At 40.3% G+C, this 15,344-nt stretch overlaps 1 protein-coding gene across 1 annotated transcript; it reads left to right on the forward strand.

Annotated features, from left to right (window-relative positions):
• The first annotated feature begins 11,016 nt into the window (after nt 1–11,016).
• Nucleotides 11,017–15,031, forward strand: LOC124000514 (C3a anaphylatoxin chemotactic receptor-like). The gene is made up of 2 exons (XM_046306923.1): nt 11,017–11,255; nt 11,649–15,031. The coding sequence occupies exon 2, from the start codon at nt 11,656–11,658 to the stop codon at nt 12,652–12,654; it is 999 nt and encodes a 332-aa protein (XP_046162879.1). The 5' UTR covers nt 11,017–11,255; nt 11,649–11,655; the 3' UTR covers nt 12,655–15,031.
• Nucleotides 15,032–15,344: the final 313 nt, after the last annotated feature.

A 15,344-nucleotide genomic window follows, 5' to 3' on the forward strand; every position in this document is an offset into this window, starting at 1 on the left:
TGTGACTGCGTGGTCTAGAATTGACTACAATGGCAGCCCACAGGCGGAAAACAAAACCCAGCCCTTTCCCACCAACTCCATCTATTGTGCTCATAATTCCTGCTGTGAAAATAGTTCAAATACGCCCACGCTAATATTTACCATTGCATTTGTTCAAATAGAGCCCATAGTGTAAAATCAGGTGAGCTGGCACTACTCTTTTTGCAGTTTTGTGGTGGAAAACTGAGCAGGTCGAGCATAACGCGTCAAACCTGTTACCTATAGATAGATAGGCTGTAAATGCTTTATGTGAAGCCCGTATTCAATTGCCTTCCCCGGGAGGAAGAGCAGGTGGTGGGCCTACATCCAAGCTGAAATATCTGCCAGGCACCCAGAGATGTGTGTCCTAACCTGTGTGTCAGAAGGGGGGAAGGATAACAGTAGTTGAATGTCATCCGAATAGCAATGATAGGAGAGACGATGTGAGGATATGACAGAGCCAAATTACTTGGTGTATAGAAAGAAGAGGATAGGGCCTAAATCTGAGCCCCTTGGGACACCAGTTGTAAGAGTATGAGGTGCAGACAGAGATCATCTCCACTTCACCTGGTGCGACCGGCCTGTCAGGTAGAAGATAATCCAAGAGTGTGCCAACCCTGAAACGCCCAGCCCTGAGAGGGTAGAGAAGAGGATCTGGTGGTTCACGGTGTCAAAGGCAGCGATAGATCTAGGAGGATGAGAACAGAGAAGAGAGAGACAGCTTTGGCAGTGTGGAGAGCCTCTGTGACACAGAGAAGAGCAGACTCGGTTGAGTGACCCGTTTTTAAGTGATTTGTTCTGAGAGAGATAATGAGAGAGTTGATCACAGACAGCACACTCAAGTGTTTTGGAAGGAAACGGAAGTAGGGATGCAGGTCTGTCGTTTTTGGCGTCAGATGAGTCGAGTGTTGGTTTCTTGAGGAGGGGATTGACTTGGGCCATTTTGAAGTCAATGCGGACTCAGCTAGTGGTCAGGGATGAGTTCATGAGACAAGTGAGGAATGGGAGAAGTTCTCTGAGGATGGGAGAAATATAATCTTGTTAGAGGGGAGAAAGAGGTCAAGGCGTAGGGTAGTTCTGTGTGAGTGGGATCAGTGTACTAAATAGGCTGAGTGAATGAGGAGTGGATGTTGTCAACCTTCTTTTCAAAGTGGTTGATAAAGTCGTCCGCAGAGAGGGAGGAGAGAGGGAGAGGGGCTGGAGGATTAAGGAGGAAGAGAAGAAAGAAAATAGTTCCCTAGGGTTGAGGAGGAAGCTTGAAATGTAGAGTGATGGAAAGTGGCTTTAGTAGCAGATACAGAGGAAGAGAAGGTAGAGAGGAGGGAGTGAAAGGATAATAGGTCCTCCAGAACTTTAGTTTTACTGAATTTTTGCTTATCTGCCCGCAGCCCTGTTCTGTAAGCTCGTAATGAGTCACTCAACCACGGAGCAGGAGGGGAGGTCTGAGTACGCAGGGAGGAAAGGGGACAGTGCAAGTCATAGGATGCAGACAGGGAGGAGAGTAGGGTCGAATAGGCAGAATCAGGAGACAGGATGCAGAAGGATTTAGAAAAAGAGCGAGATTATAGGATAGAAGAGGAGAGAATAGTGGGAGAGAGAGAGCGAAGATTGCGATGTCGCATGACCACCTGAGTTAGGGCTGAGTGGTTAGGGTTGGAAAGGGAGACAGAAAAGGAAACAAAGTAGTGATCAGAGAACTGGATGGGGGTTGCAGTGAGATTAGTAGGTGAACAGCCTCTAGTAAAGATGAGGCCAAGCGTATTACTTGCCTTGTGAGCTGGAGGGGATTCCGAAAAGTGAGGTCAAATGAGGCAAGGAGGGGAAAGAGAGAGTTGGAAAGAAATTAATTGAAGGCAGACAACTGTCTACACACACCATTGTTACTTGTTTATAGTTTACTTTAGTTAATAAATATATTTTTGTTATTCCTTGATCTCCACATTGTCTCTTTTGTTACGGGCTATGAGCCGGTTCGTGACAAGTGGGGGCTCATCAGGGATCTGAACCCCGGACCTCTCGCAAATAACAATGGCGACGTGATGACCCTCCCACTCCGTCTGCTGAATTCTTTCTCTTTGCTCTTGTTTTCCTTAATAGAATGTCTGTGGGCGGAGCCGGGAGGGTCGTCAAGGAAATGGTACACAGTTGGGCTCGGGTGTGTCCTGGGGATAATATATCTTTCCCCCATTCATTGAGTAGACTCTCTCCACGCAGGCACATTGGATTTTGGTTGTGGCATTTTTGTGGCTGTTTGTTTGTTTGTTTGCTTTGGCACCTCTCAACACCCCTCATTATTACATCTATGCACGCATCCACTCACTAACTACTGACTACACGCACCATTGTCACTTGTTTCTAGTTTAATTTGTTAAAGGAATAACAAAAATGTATTTATTATCTCCACGTTGTCTCCCTTTTTGTTACGGGCTACAGGATGGTTCGTGACAGGAGGTTGAAGTCACCAAGTATGAAGAGTGGCGAGCCATCGTCAGGAAATTAACTTATCGAGGTGTCAAGCATATTGATATCAGTCTCCAAGGGCAACTGATGGGCAATAGATGACAACAATGTTAAGCTTGAATGGACAAGTGACAGTGACAGCATGGAATTCAAATGAAGAGATGGACAGGTGAGATAGGGAGAAAATAGAATATCTCCAGTTACGAGTAATCAGTAGCCCTGTGCCACCACATGCTATTAGACTATGAGAAAAAACTCAGTCAGATTAAGAGAGAGCAGCAGGAGTTGCAGTGTTCTCTGGGGTGATCCATGTCAAAGTCAGGGTCAAAAGATCAAGGGACTGAAGTGCAGCTTAGGCTAAGATGAACTTAGCGTTCTTGACCACAGAACGGCAGTTCCAAACTCTGCCAGAGACCCGGAATTCCACATGAGTTGTGTGTGCAGGGTGCAGTAAATTAGAAGGGTTGTTGCCAAGGGGTGGGGAACGTCTATAAAGCGTACACAACGTATACAGTGCCTTCAGAAAGTATTCACACCTGTTGACGTTTTACACATTTTGTTATGTTACAAAGTGGGATTAAAATGCATTTAATTGTCATTTTTTTTGTCAACAATCTACACAAAATTGACTTGACTGTCAAAGTGGGAGAAAAATGTGAACATTTGTAAAAAATTAAACAATAATGCAGTGCATTCGGAAAGTATTCAGACCCTTTGACTTTCCCACATTTTGTTACTTTCTGTCCTTGGTCATTGATAATGTATGATTTTACAACTCAGAAAGAGTCACATGAGGATGCTGTATACCAGAGATTACAGTGGGGCAAAAAAGTATTTAGTCAGCCACCAATTGTGCAAGTTCTCCCACTTAAAAAGGTGAGAGAGGCCTGTAAATTTTCATCATAGGTACACTTCAACTATGATAGACAAAATGAGAAAAGAAATCCAGAATATCACATTGTAGGATTTTTAATGAATTTATTTGCAAATTATGGTGGAAAATAAGTATTTAGTAGTCAGTTGAAGCAGATGCTAAACTGCAGGACTGTTTTGCTAGCACAGACTGGAATATGTTCAGGTAGTCTTCTGCTGGCATTGAGTACACCACATCAGTTACTGGCTTTATCAATAAGTGCATCGAGGAAGTCGGCCCCACAGTGACTGTACGTACATACCCCAACCAGAAGCCATGGATTACAGGCAACATTCACAGTGAGCTAAAGGGTAGAGCTGCCGCTTTCAAGGAGCAGGACTCTAACCCGGAAGTTGATAAGAAATCCCACTATGCCCTCCGACAAACCATCAAACAGGTAAAGCCTCAATACAGGACTAAAATCGAATCGTACTACATCGGCTCCGACGCTCATCGGATGTGGCAGGGCTTGCAAACTATTACAAAGGGAAGCACAGCCGAGAGCTGCCCAGTGACACAAGCCTACAAGATGAGCTAAATAACTTCTATGCTCGCTTCTAGGAAAGTAACACTACAACATGCATGAGAGCATCAGCTGTTCCAGACGACTGTGTGATCACACTCCGCAGCCGAAGTGAGTAAGTGAGTAAGACCTTGAAACAGGTCAACATTCACAAGGCCGCAGGGCCAGACAGATTACAAGGACGTGTACTCCGAGCATACTCTGACCAACTGGCAAGTGTCTTCACTGACATTTTCAACCTCTCCCTGTCTGGGTCTGTAATACAAACATGTTTCAAGCAGACCACCATAGTCCCTGTGCCCAAGAACACTAAGGTAACTTGCCTAATTGACTACAGACCCGTAGCACTCACGTCTGTAGCCATGAAATGCTTTGACAGGCTGGTCATTGCTCACATCAATACCATTATCCCAGAAACCCTAGACCCACTCCAATTTGCATACGCACCAACAGATCCACAGATGATGCAATCTCTATTGCACTCCACACTGCCCTTTCACACCTGGACAAAAGGAACACCTATGTGGGAATGCTATTCATTGACTACAGCTCAGCCTTCAACACCATAGTGACCTCAAAGCTCATCACTAAGCTAAAGACCCTGGGACTAAACACCTTCCTCTGCAACTGGATCCTGGACTTCCTGACAGGCCGCCCCCAGGTGGTAAGGGTAGGTAACAACACATCCGCCACGCTGATCCTCAACACGGGGGCCCTTCAGGGGTGGGTGCTCAGTCCCCTCCTGTACTCCCTGTTCACTCATGACTGCATGGCCAGGCACGACTCCAACACTATCATTAAGTTTGCTGATGACACAACAGTGGTAGGCCTGATCACTGACAATGATGAGACAGCTTATAGGGCGGATGTCAGAGACCTGACCATGTGGTGCAAGGACAACAACCTCTCCCTCAACGTGATCAAGACAAAGGAGATGATTGTGGACTACAGGAAAAGGAGGACCGAGCACGCTACCATTCTCATCGACAGGGCTGTAGTGAAGCAGGTTGAGAGCTTCAAGTTCCTTGGCATCCACATCACCAACAATCTAACATGGTCCAAGCACACCAAGACAGTTGTGAAGAGGGCACGACAAAACCTATTCCCCCTCAGGAAACTGAAAAGATGTGGCATGGGTCCTCAGATCTTCAAAAGGTTTTACAGCTGCACAATCAAGAGCATCCTGACGGTTTGCATCACTACCTGGTATGGCAACTGCTCAGCCTTCGACCGCAAGGCACTACAGAGGGTAGTGCGTAAGGTCCAGTACATCACCGGGGTCAAGCTTTTTGCCATCCAGGACCTCTATACCAATCGGTGTCAGAGGAAGGCCCTAAAAATGGTCTAAAAAACTGTTCTCTCTGCCACCGCACGGCAAGCAGTCCTGGAGCGCCACGTCTAGGTCCAAGAGGCTCCTAAATAGTTTCTACCCCAAGCCATAAGACTCATGAACAGCTGATCGAATGGCTACCCAGACTATTTGCACCCCCCCTCGGGAACGCTGCTGCTACTCTCTGTTATTGTCCATGCATAGTCACTTTAATAACTCTACCTACATGTACATATTACCTCAATTACCTCGACACCGGTGCCCCCGCACATTGACATTGACTCTGTACCACATGTATATAGCCCCGCTATTGTTATTTACTGCTGCTCTTTAATTATTTGTTATTCTTATCTCTAACTTTTTTGGGGGAGATTTTCTTAACTGCATTGCTAGTTAAGGGCTTGTAATTATGAATTTCACTGTAAGGTCTACACCTGTTGTATTCGGTGCATGTGACAAATTACATTTGATTTGATTTGATAGATGTTCAGTCTTAGTAAGGATGTGTTCCACTCTGAGGCTTGTGAGAATAAAACCATTCATTTGAATAGATCGAAATGCACGTGAAAAGTTTGAGGTGTCCTGGAAAATGTTAGTTCCTTTTTCTGAGTGGAGAAGTAATAGACCTCTAAAATGTTAGTTCCTTTTTCTGAGTGGAGAAGTGATAGACATCTAAAATGTTAGTTCCTTTTTCTGAGTGGAGAAGTGATAGACATCTAAAATGTTAGTTCCTTCTTCTGAGTGGAGAAGTAATAGACCTCTAAAATGTTAGTTCCTTTTTCTGAGTGGAGAAGTGATAGACATCTAAAATGTTAGTTCCTTTTTCTGAGTGGAGAAGTGATAGACATCTAAAATGTTAGTTCCTTCTTCTGAGTGGAGAAGTAATAGACCTCTAAAATGTTAGTTCCTTTTTCTGAGTGGAGAAGTGATAGACATCTAAAATGTTAGTTCCTTTTTTAGAAAAAATGATATTATATATTATATTTTCCCAGACACATCTGAAACTTTTCACATGCATTGTTGTTTATTAATATTAGTGGTTTTATTCTCACATTCCTCGAAGTGGAATTGTGATGATGGGAACACATCCTCACTAAGACTAAACATTTCCCTAAATTTAGCTAAATGTGTATTCATCTATCTATAATATTCAGGGATACCTTAACTTCTTGCTCCAGCCAAACCACACACGTTAGTTTCTTACATTTTAGTAAACACTCTCATCCAGAGTGATTAATCAAAGGATTAATTTGTAGACAAACTAGAATCAAAGCCAGACTAATTCAGTGGCACAGATGGAACTATCCAAGCAGAAAATACATCTCCTTCAAATATTGATATTTGATTGTGTAGACAAAATTCAGTATCACTTTTGGATTACAATAAATAGCCTAATAACTTGTCGAAATGTTAACAAAACAACTATACATTTCTTCTTATGTAATCCTATAAAGTGGGCATGTAAAAGATAGCATTCAGAGGTCAAGGCAGGTCTGTGAAGATAATTTTTAAATTGTTGAAAGTGCAGTGATAGACATTTGGCTGACAACTAAATCGCAAAACAGACATTGTTTTTTCATTAGAATTTGGTTTTGCATTTAGATGGTTGAAATCATAATTATAACACATTGGAAATTCAGTAAACCTTTTGAGTTGGCATGTATAGTTTGTAATCTCATTAATCAATGTCTCAACCAAGTATTGCCTGTCACACCCTGATCTATTTCACCTGTCATTGTGCTTGTCTCCACCCCCATCTACAGATGCACAATCGAGAGCATCCTGGCGGGCTGTATCACCACCTGGTACGGCAACTGCTCCGCCCACAACCGTAAGGCTCTCCAGAGGGTAGTGAGGTCTGCACAACGCATCACCGGGGGCAAACTACCTGCCCTCCAGGACACCTACACCACCCGATGTTACAGGAAGTCCATAAAGATCATCAAGGACAACAACCACCGAGCCACTGCCTGTTCACCCCGCTATCATCCAGAAGGCGAGGTCAGTACAGGTGCATCAAAGCTGGGACCGAGAGACTGAAAAACAGCTTCTATCTCAAGGCCATCAGACTGTTAAACAGCCACCACTAACATTGAGTGGCTGCTGCCAACACACTGACACTGACTCAACTCCAGCCACTTTAATAATGGGAATTGATGGGAAATTATGTAAAATATATCACTGGCCACTTTAAACAATGCTACCTAATATAATGTTTACATACCCTACATTATTCATCTCATATGCATACGTATATACTGTACTCTATATCATCTACTGCATCCTTATGTAATACATGTATCACTAGCCACTTTAACTATGCCACTTTGTTTACATACTCATCTCATATGTATATACTGTACTCGATACCATCTACTGTATCTTGCCTATGCTGCTCTGTACCATCACTCATTCATATATCTTTATGTACATATTCTTTATCCCCTAGTTTTGGAATTGTTAGTTAGATTACTTGTTGGTTATTACTGCATTGTCGGAGCTAGAAGCACAAGCATTTCGCTACACTCGCATTAACATCTGCTAACCATGTGTATGTGACAAATAACATTTGATTTGATTTGATCGGGTGTCTCCCATCTCCAATCATTATCCCCTGTGTATTTATAACTGGGTTCTCTGTTTGTCTGTTGCCAGTTTGTTTTGTTCGTAAAGCCTACCAGTGTTTTCCCCCTTGCTCCTGGCTTTTCTAAAGTTCCTGTTTTCTAGTTTTGACCATTCTGCCTGCTGTCCTGTACCTTGTCCCACCACACTGAATTATTGACCTCTGCCTGCCCTGAGACTGCCTGTTGTTGTGTACCTTATGGACTCTGATCTGGATTACTGACCCCTGTTTGACCTGTCGTTTTACCTGCCCCCTGTTCTAGTAATACACTTGTATTACTTACTTACTTATTACTTACTTCACTATTTACTTTGTCTGCATCTGGGTCTTTCCTAAAATGTGCTAATTATCCATGTTGAAATTGTGGTTTGCCGACTGGGTACTTTCAATACTTCTTCTTTCTTGAACTTTATTACTCATTTTGTCACGTATGTCCCATAGATTTTTGCCCCTCCCTATCACATTCTTCCACTGAAACAAAAACCTGTAAGATAAGTGACAAAATCAGAACAGAGACCTGAAAGAAGAGTTGAGTTTGATGCAAATATTCAGTTGAATTTTAGGTGAACTCTTGCATAGCACCTAAAGAGATTCACTCTATCGAAGTCATTCTTAAGGGTGGGTTTTAAAGTGCAAATAAAATGTGACCATACATTATCACTCATATCTCATCAATTATGCTAATAGATTTTTTAAAGTCATCAACAGCTCTTGTTTCAATTCAAACCAGAATTGAACTAAACAGACAATAGGCCTCGGGTTTCAAGCTCTGGTTGATTTCAAATGTAATGATATTTAGTGATATTGGATTGTGTTTGGTTGTCATTGCAGCCAACTATCAACTATTGAAGGAGATGTATCCAGGGCCGGATTAGGAAATCATAGGCCTTCATCTCCACCAAAAGTCCCATCGATTTAGTCCCTCCCTGCCACCTTCTATCCCTGAAAAACAAAACACCTTAAAGATAAGTGACAAAATCAGAACAGAGAGCTGAAGGAAGAGGTGAGTTTGATATAAATGTTCAGTTGAATTTTAGGTGTGCTCTTACGTAGCTTCTTTTAAAGAATAGGACTAAATTAATTCCAACTTTTTTTTAAAGCTGACATATGTATATTTTTGGGAGACCCAATCAAATTCACCTAGACATTTCTATGGTTCCCATTCTTAAATTAAGTTTTTGCTTCTTTTAACTTTTGGTTTTATACGCCAGCTTCAAACAGCTGAAAATACAATATTTTGGGTTATTGAAAAGATAAATCAGAGTGGTTTTAGATGGTTTGCAATGATTTTCTACACTGTACTTGCTTGTTTTGTCACATAAAAAGTACCCAATTGTCATACTTGGGAAAAAGTAAAGATATCTTAATAACAAAACTCAAGTAAGTCACCCAGTAAAATACATCTTGAGTAAAAGTCTAAAACTATTTGGTTTAAAATATACTTTAGTATCAAAAGTAAATGTAATTGCTAAAATATACAAATTATCAAAAGTAAAAGTAAAAATATAAATTGTTTCACATTCCCTACATTAAGCTAATATTTTTAATTTACGGATAACCAGGGGCACACTCAAACACTCTGACCTGATTTACAAACAAAGCATTTGTGTTTCCTGAGTCCTGAGACAAGTATACATTGTTTTTCTATTGGAATTTGGTTGTGCATTTAGATGGTTGAATGCATAGTAATAACTCATTGAACATTCAGCAAACTTTTGCCTGTCTTTTTGAGTTGGTTGTCATCTCAATGTCTCAACCAAATATTACCCAATTATCTGCGTTGAAATGATGTGGTGTGTCCAGTGGGTACTTTCAATACTTCTTCTTTCTTGAACTTTATTACTCATTTTGTCACGTATGTCCCATAGATTTTTGCCCCTCCCTATCACATTCTTCCACTGAAACAAAAACCTGTAAGATAAGTGACAAAATCAGAACAGAGACCTGAAAGAAGAGTTGAGTTTGATGCAAATATTCAGTTGAATTTTAGGTGAACTCTTGCGTAGCACCTAAAGAGATTCACTCTATCGAAGTCATTCTTAAGGGTGGGTTTTAAAGTGCAAATAAAATGTGACCATACATTATCACTCATATCTCATCAATTATGCTAATAGATTTTTTTAAAGTCATCAACAGCTCTTGTTTCAATTCAAACCAGAATTGAACTAAACAGACAATAGGCCTCGGGTTTCAAGCTCTGGTTGATTTCAAATGTAATGATATTTAGTGATATTGGATTGTGTTTGGTTGTCATTGCAGCCAACTATCAACTATTGAAGGAGATGTATCCAGGGCCGGATTAGGAAATCATAGGCCTTCATCTCCACCAAAAGTCCCATCGATTTAGTCCCTCCCTGCCACCTTCTATCCCTGAAAAACAAAACACCTTAAAGATAAGTGACAAAATCAGAACAGAGAGCTGAAGGAAGAGGTGAGTTTGATATAAATGTTCAGTTGAATTTTAGGTGTGCTCTTACGTAGCTCCTTTTAAAGAATAGGACTAAATTAATTCCAACTTTTTTTTAAAGCTGACATATGTATATTTTTGGGAGACCCAATCAAATTCACCTAGACATTTCTATGGTTCCCATTCTTAAATTAAGTTTTTGCTTCTTTTTAACTTTTGGTTTTATACGCCAGCTTCAAACAGCTGAAAATACAATATTTTGGGTTATTGAAAAGATAAATCAGAGTGGTTTTAGATGGTTTGCAATGATTTTCTACACTGTACTTGCTTGTTTTGTCACATAAAAAGTACCCAATTGTCATACTTGGGAAAAAGTAAAGATATCTTAATAACAAAACTCAAGTAAGTCACCCAGTAAAATACATCTTGAGTAAAAGTCTAAAACTATTTGGTTTAAAATATACTTTAGTATCAAAAGTAAATGTAATTGCTAAAATATACAAATTATCAAAAGTAAAAGTAAAAATATAAATAGTTTCACATTCCCTACATTAAGCTAATATTTTTAATTTACGGATAACCAGGGGCACACTCAAACACTCTGACCTGATTTACAAACAAAGCATTTGTGTTTCCTGAGTTCTGAGACAAGTATACATTGTTTTTCTATTGGAATTTGGTTGTGCATTTAGATGGTTGAATGCATAGTAATAACTCATTGAACATTCAGCAAACTTTTGCCTGTCTTTTTGAGTTGGTTGTCATCTCAATGTCTCAACCAAATATTACCCAATTATCTACGTTGAAATGATGTGGTGTGTCCAGTGGGTACTTTCAATACTTCTTCTTTCTTTGACTCTAATAGGCATTCTGTCACTTTCCATCCCATCAATTTAGTCCCTCCCTGCCACATTCTATCCCTGAAAAACAAAACACCTTATAGATAAGTGACAAAATCAGAACAGAGACCTGAAGGAAGAGGTGAGTTTGATATAAATGTTCAGTTGAATTTTAGGTGTGCTCTTACGTAGCTCCTTTTCAATAATTAACTTGGGAAAAAGAATTGATAGTATTATTTTCTAATATTTGTTTAACTTTGTGAAGAGGATTTGACACCCCTCTGTTTCATGACGATAGAAACTAAGGACCAACATTTTCCACATTGAAGGTGCTAATGTTTGAATTTCAATTATGTTAATTAATGCAGCCACATGGTATATAAACAGCAAGACCATTGACATTAATTATGACTGGTTATAAGAATGACCTCACTGAGAACCCTTACTGCAATGCTAAGTTAAGTTAAAACATACATTTAGAAAATGGTGTGTTTTACAATGAGTGACATTGTGTATCAAACAATTCCTCCCCTAGTGACAACATGAATTTCTCAGAGGACTTGGAGGATTATTATGACATGTTCATTCAAACTGATCAATCAGAGCAGCTAATTCAGTCCATACGGGTGCTGTCCATAGTCATCTACAGCATAACCTGTGTCCTCGGTATCCCAGGAAACTCATTTGTCATCTGGATAGCTGGAGTGAAGATGAAGAGGACAGTCAACACTGTCTGGTTTGTAAACCTGGCTGTAGCAGACCTCCTCTGCTGTATCTCCATACCCTTCTCATTGGTTGAAATCATATTGAACCAACACTGGCCATTCGGAGAGGCTATGTGTAAGGTTATCCCCTCTGTCATGTATCTCAACATGTTTGCCAGCGTCTTCACCCTGGTTCTCATCAGCCTGGACCGATTTGTCCTGGTCATCCTGCCCGTCTTGGCCCAGAACCACCGGAGCATCACCCTGGCCTGGTTGCTGTGTGGTCTGGCCTGGGTCCTGGCCTTGCTCCTCAGCCTCCCCACCATGATTCATAATGGGACCATCGATAGTATCGACAATGACGAAATTATTATGTGCACCTCTGTACACCCCCTTGGCGAAAACAACATTAGGGGCTTCTTTTCTGCCATCAAAGCCACCCATGTTCCCAGGCTGGTCCTCGGCTTCCTCGTTCCTCTGACGGTCATCGCTGTCTGCTACCTGCTCATTGGCAGGAGGGTGAGCAGCGCTCACTTCAAGTCTCAGAGGACCTTCTGGCTCATTCTGGCTGTGGTGGCAGCATTCTTTGTGTGCTGGCTGCCGTATCACACCATAGGTATGGTGATTGGGTATGGTAGGTTTGCCTCGGCAGATGAAGCCTGGAATTGGTACCCCCTGGCCATCTCTCTGGCCTATGTCAACAGCTGCCTCAACCCTGTCCTGTATGTGTTTATGGGCCAGGACTTCAAGGAGAGGGTCAGGGTCTCTTTCCGTAAAATATTTGAGAATGTCTTCAATGAGGATGCCATAACACACACATCTGTGACTGATGTTTGAGTCCAAAATGTCTGATAACTCTCCTGGGTCGTATTCATAAAACAGCATACTTAAGTTATAGAAAATGCTAAGAGTGTGCAAAGCTGTCATCAAGGCAAAGGGTGGCTACTTTGAAGACTCTCAAATATAAAATATATTTGTTTAACACTTTTTTGGTTACTGCATGATTCCATATGTGTTATTTCATAGTTTTGATGTCTTCACTATTATTCTACAATGTAGAAAATAGTAAAAAAGAAAGAAAAAGAAAAACCCTTGAACGAGTAGGTGTGTCCAAACCTTTGACTGGAACGGTATATTCTTTATTATTGGTGTGTAGAAAAGGAACTGGGAGCCAGTGTCTAGATTACTCTAATCAAGGCATTCCAAGTAAAAAAAATACATTTTTATAGTCATCCACCACTTACACATTCCTCTCATGCTTACTGTAATATCTGTCATTTAAAAAAATAAACAGTCTGAAGATCAACTGGCTGGTTGGCATAGATGTTCTCCACTAAAGCCACATAGTGGTGCTATAGAGCAATGATAAACACCACACTAACCCCATATGATAAACTCATCTCATGATGATAGAGAAGTCACTGTGTAACTGAATAAACATTGAAGTGTTGTAACAACAGCTTGAGTTAATTTATATGTCAGAAAATCTGAACACTCTCGCTGACAGCTTCATTTCCTCAAAGTTATCTCCTGGTATGTGATGACTGTCATATTGGGTGGATTGGAGTATTGTTTGGATAAGAGGAGTCAACTATTATCTGATCCCTGCTTGGAAATGGAAATGTAAATTTGAACTTAAAGGAGCAATCAGCATTTGCTACATCCATTTATGAACTTAGAAATTAATGATGTGTACTCATTGATTCTTGAAGAATACAACATATGCCTCATGAGCTAAGTTCAACTGTTGTACCCCAACAGAACCCCAAATAAACATATTTTTACTCCAATGTTTGTAAACAAACACCAAATAGCCTAAAAACCTAGTTAAAGTAAAATGTTGATATCAATAATGTTCAACCCTTGCATCCATAGCTCTGTCTATGAATTTGAGAGTGGTCTAGCCCCACCCGTTTATATTTTTACAGAAGCAGGGGTGGGGTGTACGCGTTGTAATTGTTTCAACTGCTGATTGCCCCATTAAGTACCCTTCTAGCCTCTATGACTGCATTTACACAGGCAGACCAATTCTGATATTTTTTCCACTAATTGATCTTTTGACCAATCAAATCAGCTCTGAAAAATACATTTTGAAAAAAAAAAAAGTATTTGATTGGGCAAAAGATCAATTAGTGGAAAAAATATCAGAAATGGGCTGCCTGTGTAGACACAGACCTTGTGTTACTTTCCTTCTAAGCAATGTAGGAGCCATAAAAATAGGACAACTAGAATGGACAAAGCCCCTCACACCACTGCACTTAATGGAATGTCTGCTCTAGTAATTCTAGTTCTATTCACTTATTTTAAACGTCAAACAAGTAACGAAAAAGCAAACATAATTCTCTTGTCTCTTATTCTCACAAATGCAAAAAAAGGACATGCTGAACAATAATTATAATTATTATTATTTCTGTAGAGCGCATTTTCCACGCTCAATGCGCATAAATGCAGTGACATTCTGTAAGTACAAAGCTCAATTCACTCTTAGACTACCACTGCTCAACTCAGGAAAAGGAACAAACAGTTTGAAATGGATACCTTTTCCAAGAAACCTCTGAAACCTTATCAAATGAGTGGTTTCATTCTGATAGGTCTCAGAATGGAAGTGTGACGATAATAACACCTCATCACTAAAATACTGAACATTTACACTTTACATTTTTGTCATTTAGCAGACGTTCTTATCCAGAGCGACTTACAGTTAGTGCATCAAGTTTTGCTAAATGTGTATTGATGAGTGTATATTTATTTTAAACCTGTTAGTGATCCCTTTGCGTGCCAATCCCTTTAGCGTAATCGATTTGACAACATCCAGTGAAATTGCAGTGCGCCAAATTCAAACTACAGAAATATCAATATTCAAGATTCACTAAAATATAAGTGTAATTCATCGAAATAAAGCTTAACTTCTTGTTAATCCAGCCGCAGTGTCAGATATCAAAAATGCTTTACGGTGAAAGCAGACCATGCAATTATCTGAGGACAGCACCCCGCATACAAACACATGCAAATCATTTTCAACCAGGCAGGTGGCGACACAAAAGTCAGAAATAACGATATAATAAATGCCTTACTTTTGAATATCTTCTTTTTGCAATCCCAAATGTCTCAGTGACACAATGAATGGTCGTTTTGTTCGATAAATTCCTTCTTTATATCCCAAAAATGTCAATTTATTTGGCGCGTTTGATTCAGAAATACACCGGTTCCAACTCACCCAACATGACTACAAAGTATCTAATAAGTAAAGTTGGTCCAAACATTTCAAACAACGTTCCTAATGCAACCTAAGGTATTCTAAAACGTAAATAATCGATCAAATTTAAGACGGGATAAACTGTTTCCAATATCGGATAAAAACAACGTGAAGGGTGTTCCAGTTCACACGCACCAAAATACTAGAGACCTTCAGAGTGACACTTACAAAGAACAGCCATACTTCTTCATTTCTCAAAAGAAAAACATCAAAATAATTTCTAAAGACTGCTGACATCTAGTGGAAGCCATAGGAACTGCAACCAGGTTCC

This window comes from Oncorhynchus gorbuscha, linkage group LG16 (genome assembly GCF_021184085.1).
Source record: "Oncorhynchus gorbuscha isolate QuinsamMale2020 ecotype Even-year linkage group LG16, OgorEven_v1.0, whole genome shotgun sequence".
Classification (NCBI taxonomy): domain Eukaryota; kingdom Metazoa; phylum Chordata; class Actinopteri; order Salmoniformes; family Salmonidae; genus Oncorhynchus; species Oncorhynchus gorbuscha.

Coding starts and splice junctions, on each gene's coding strand:
- LOC124000514 (XM_046306923.1), top strand. CDS start 11,656: ATGAATTTCTCAGAGGACTTGGAGGATTATTATGACATGTTCATTCAA.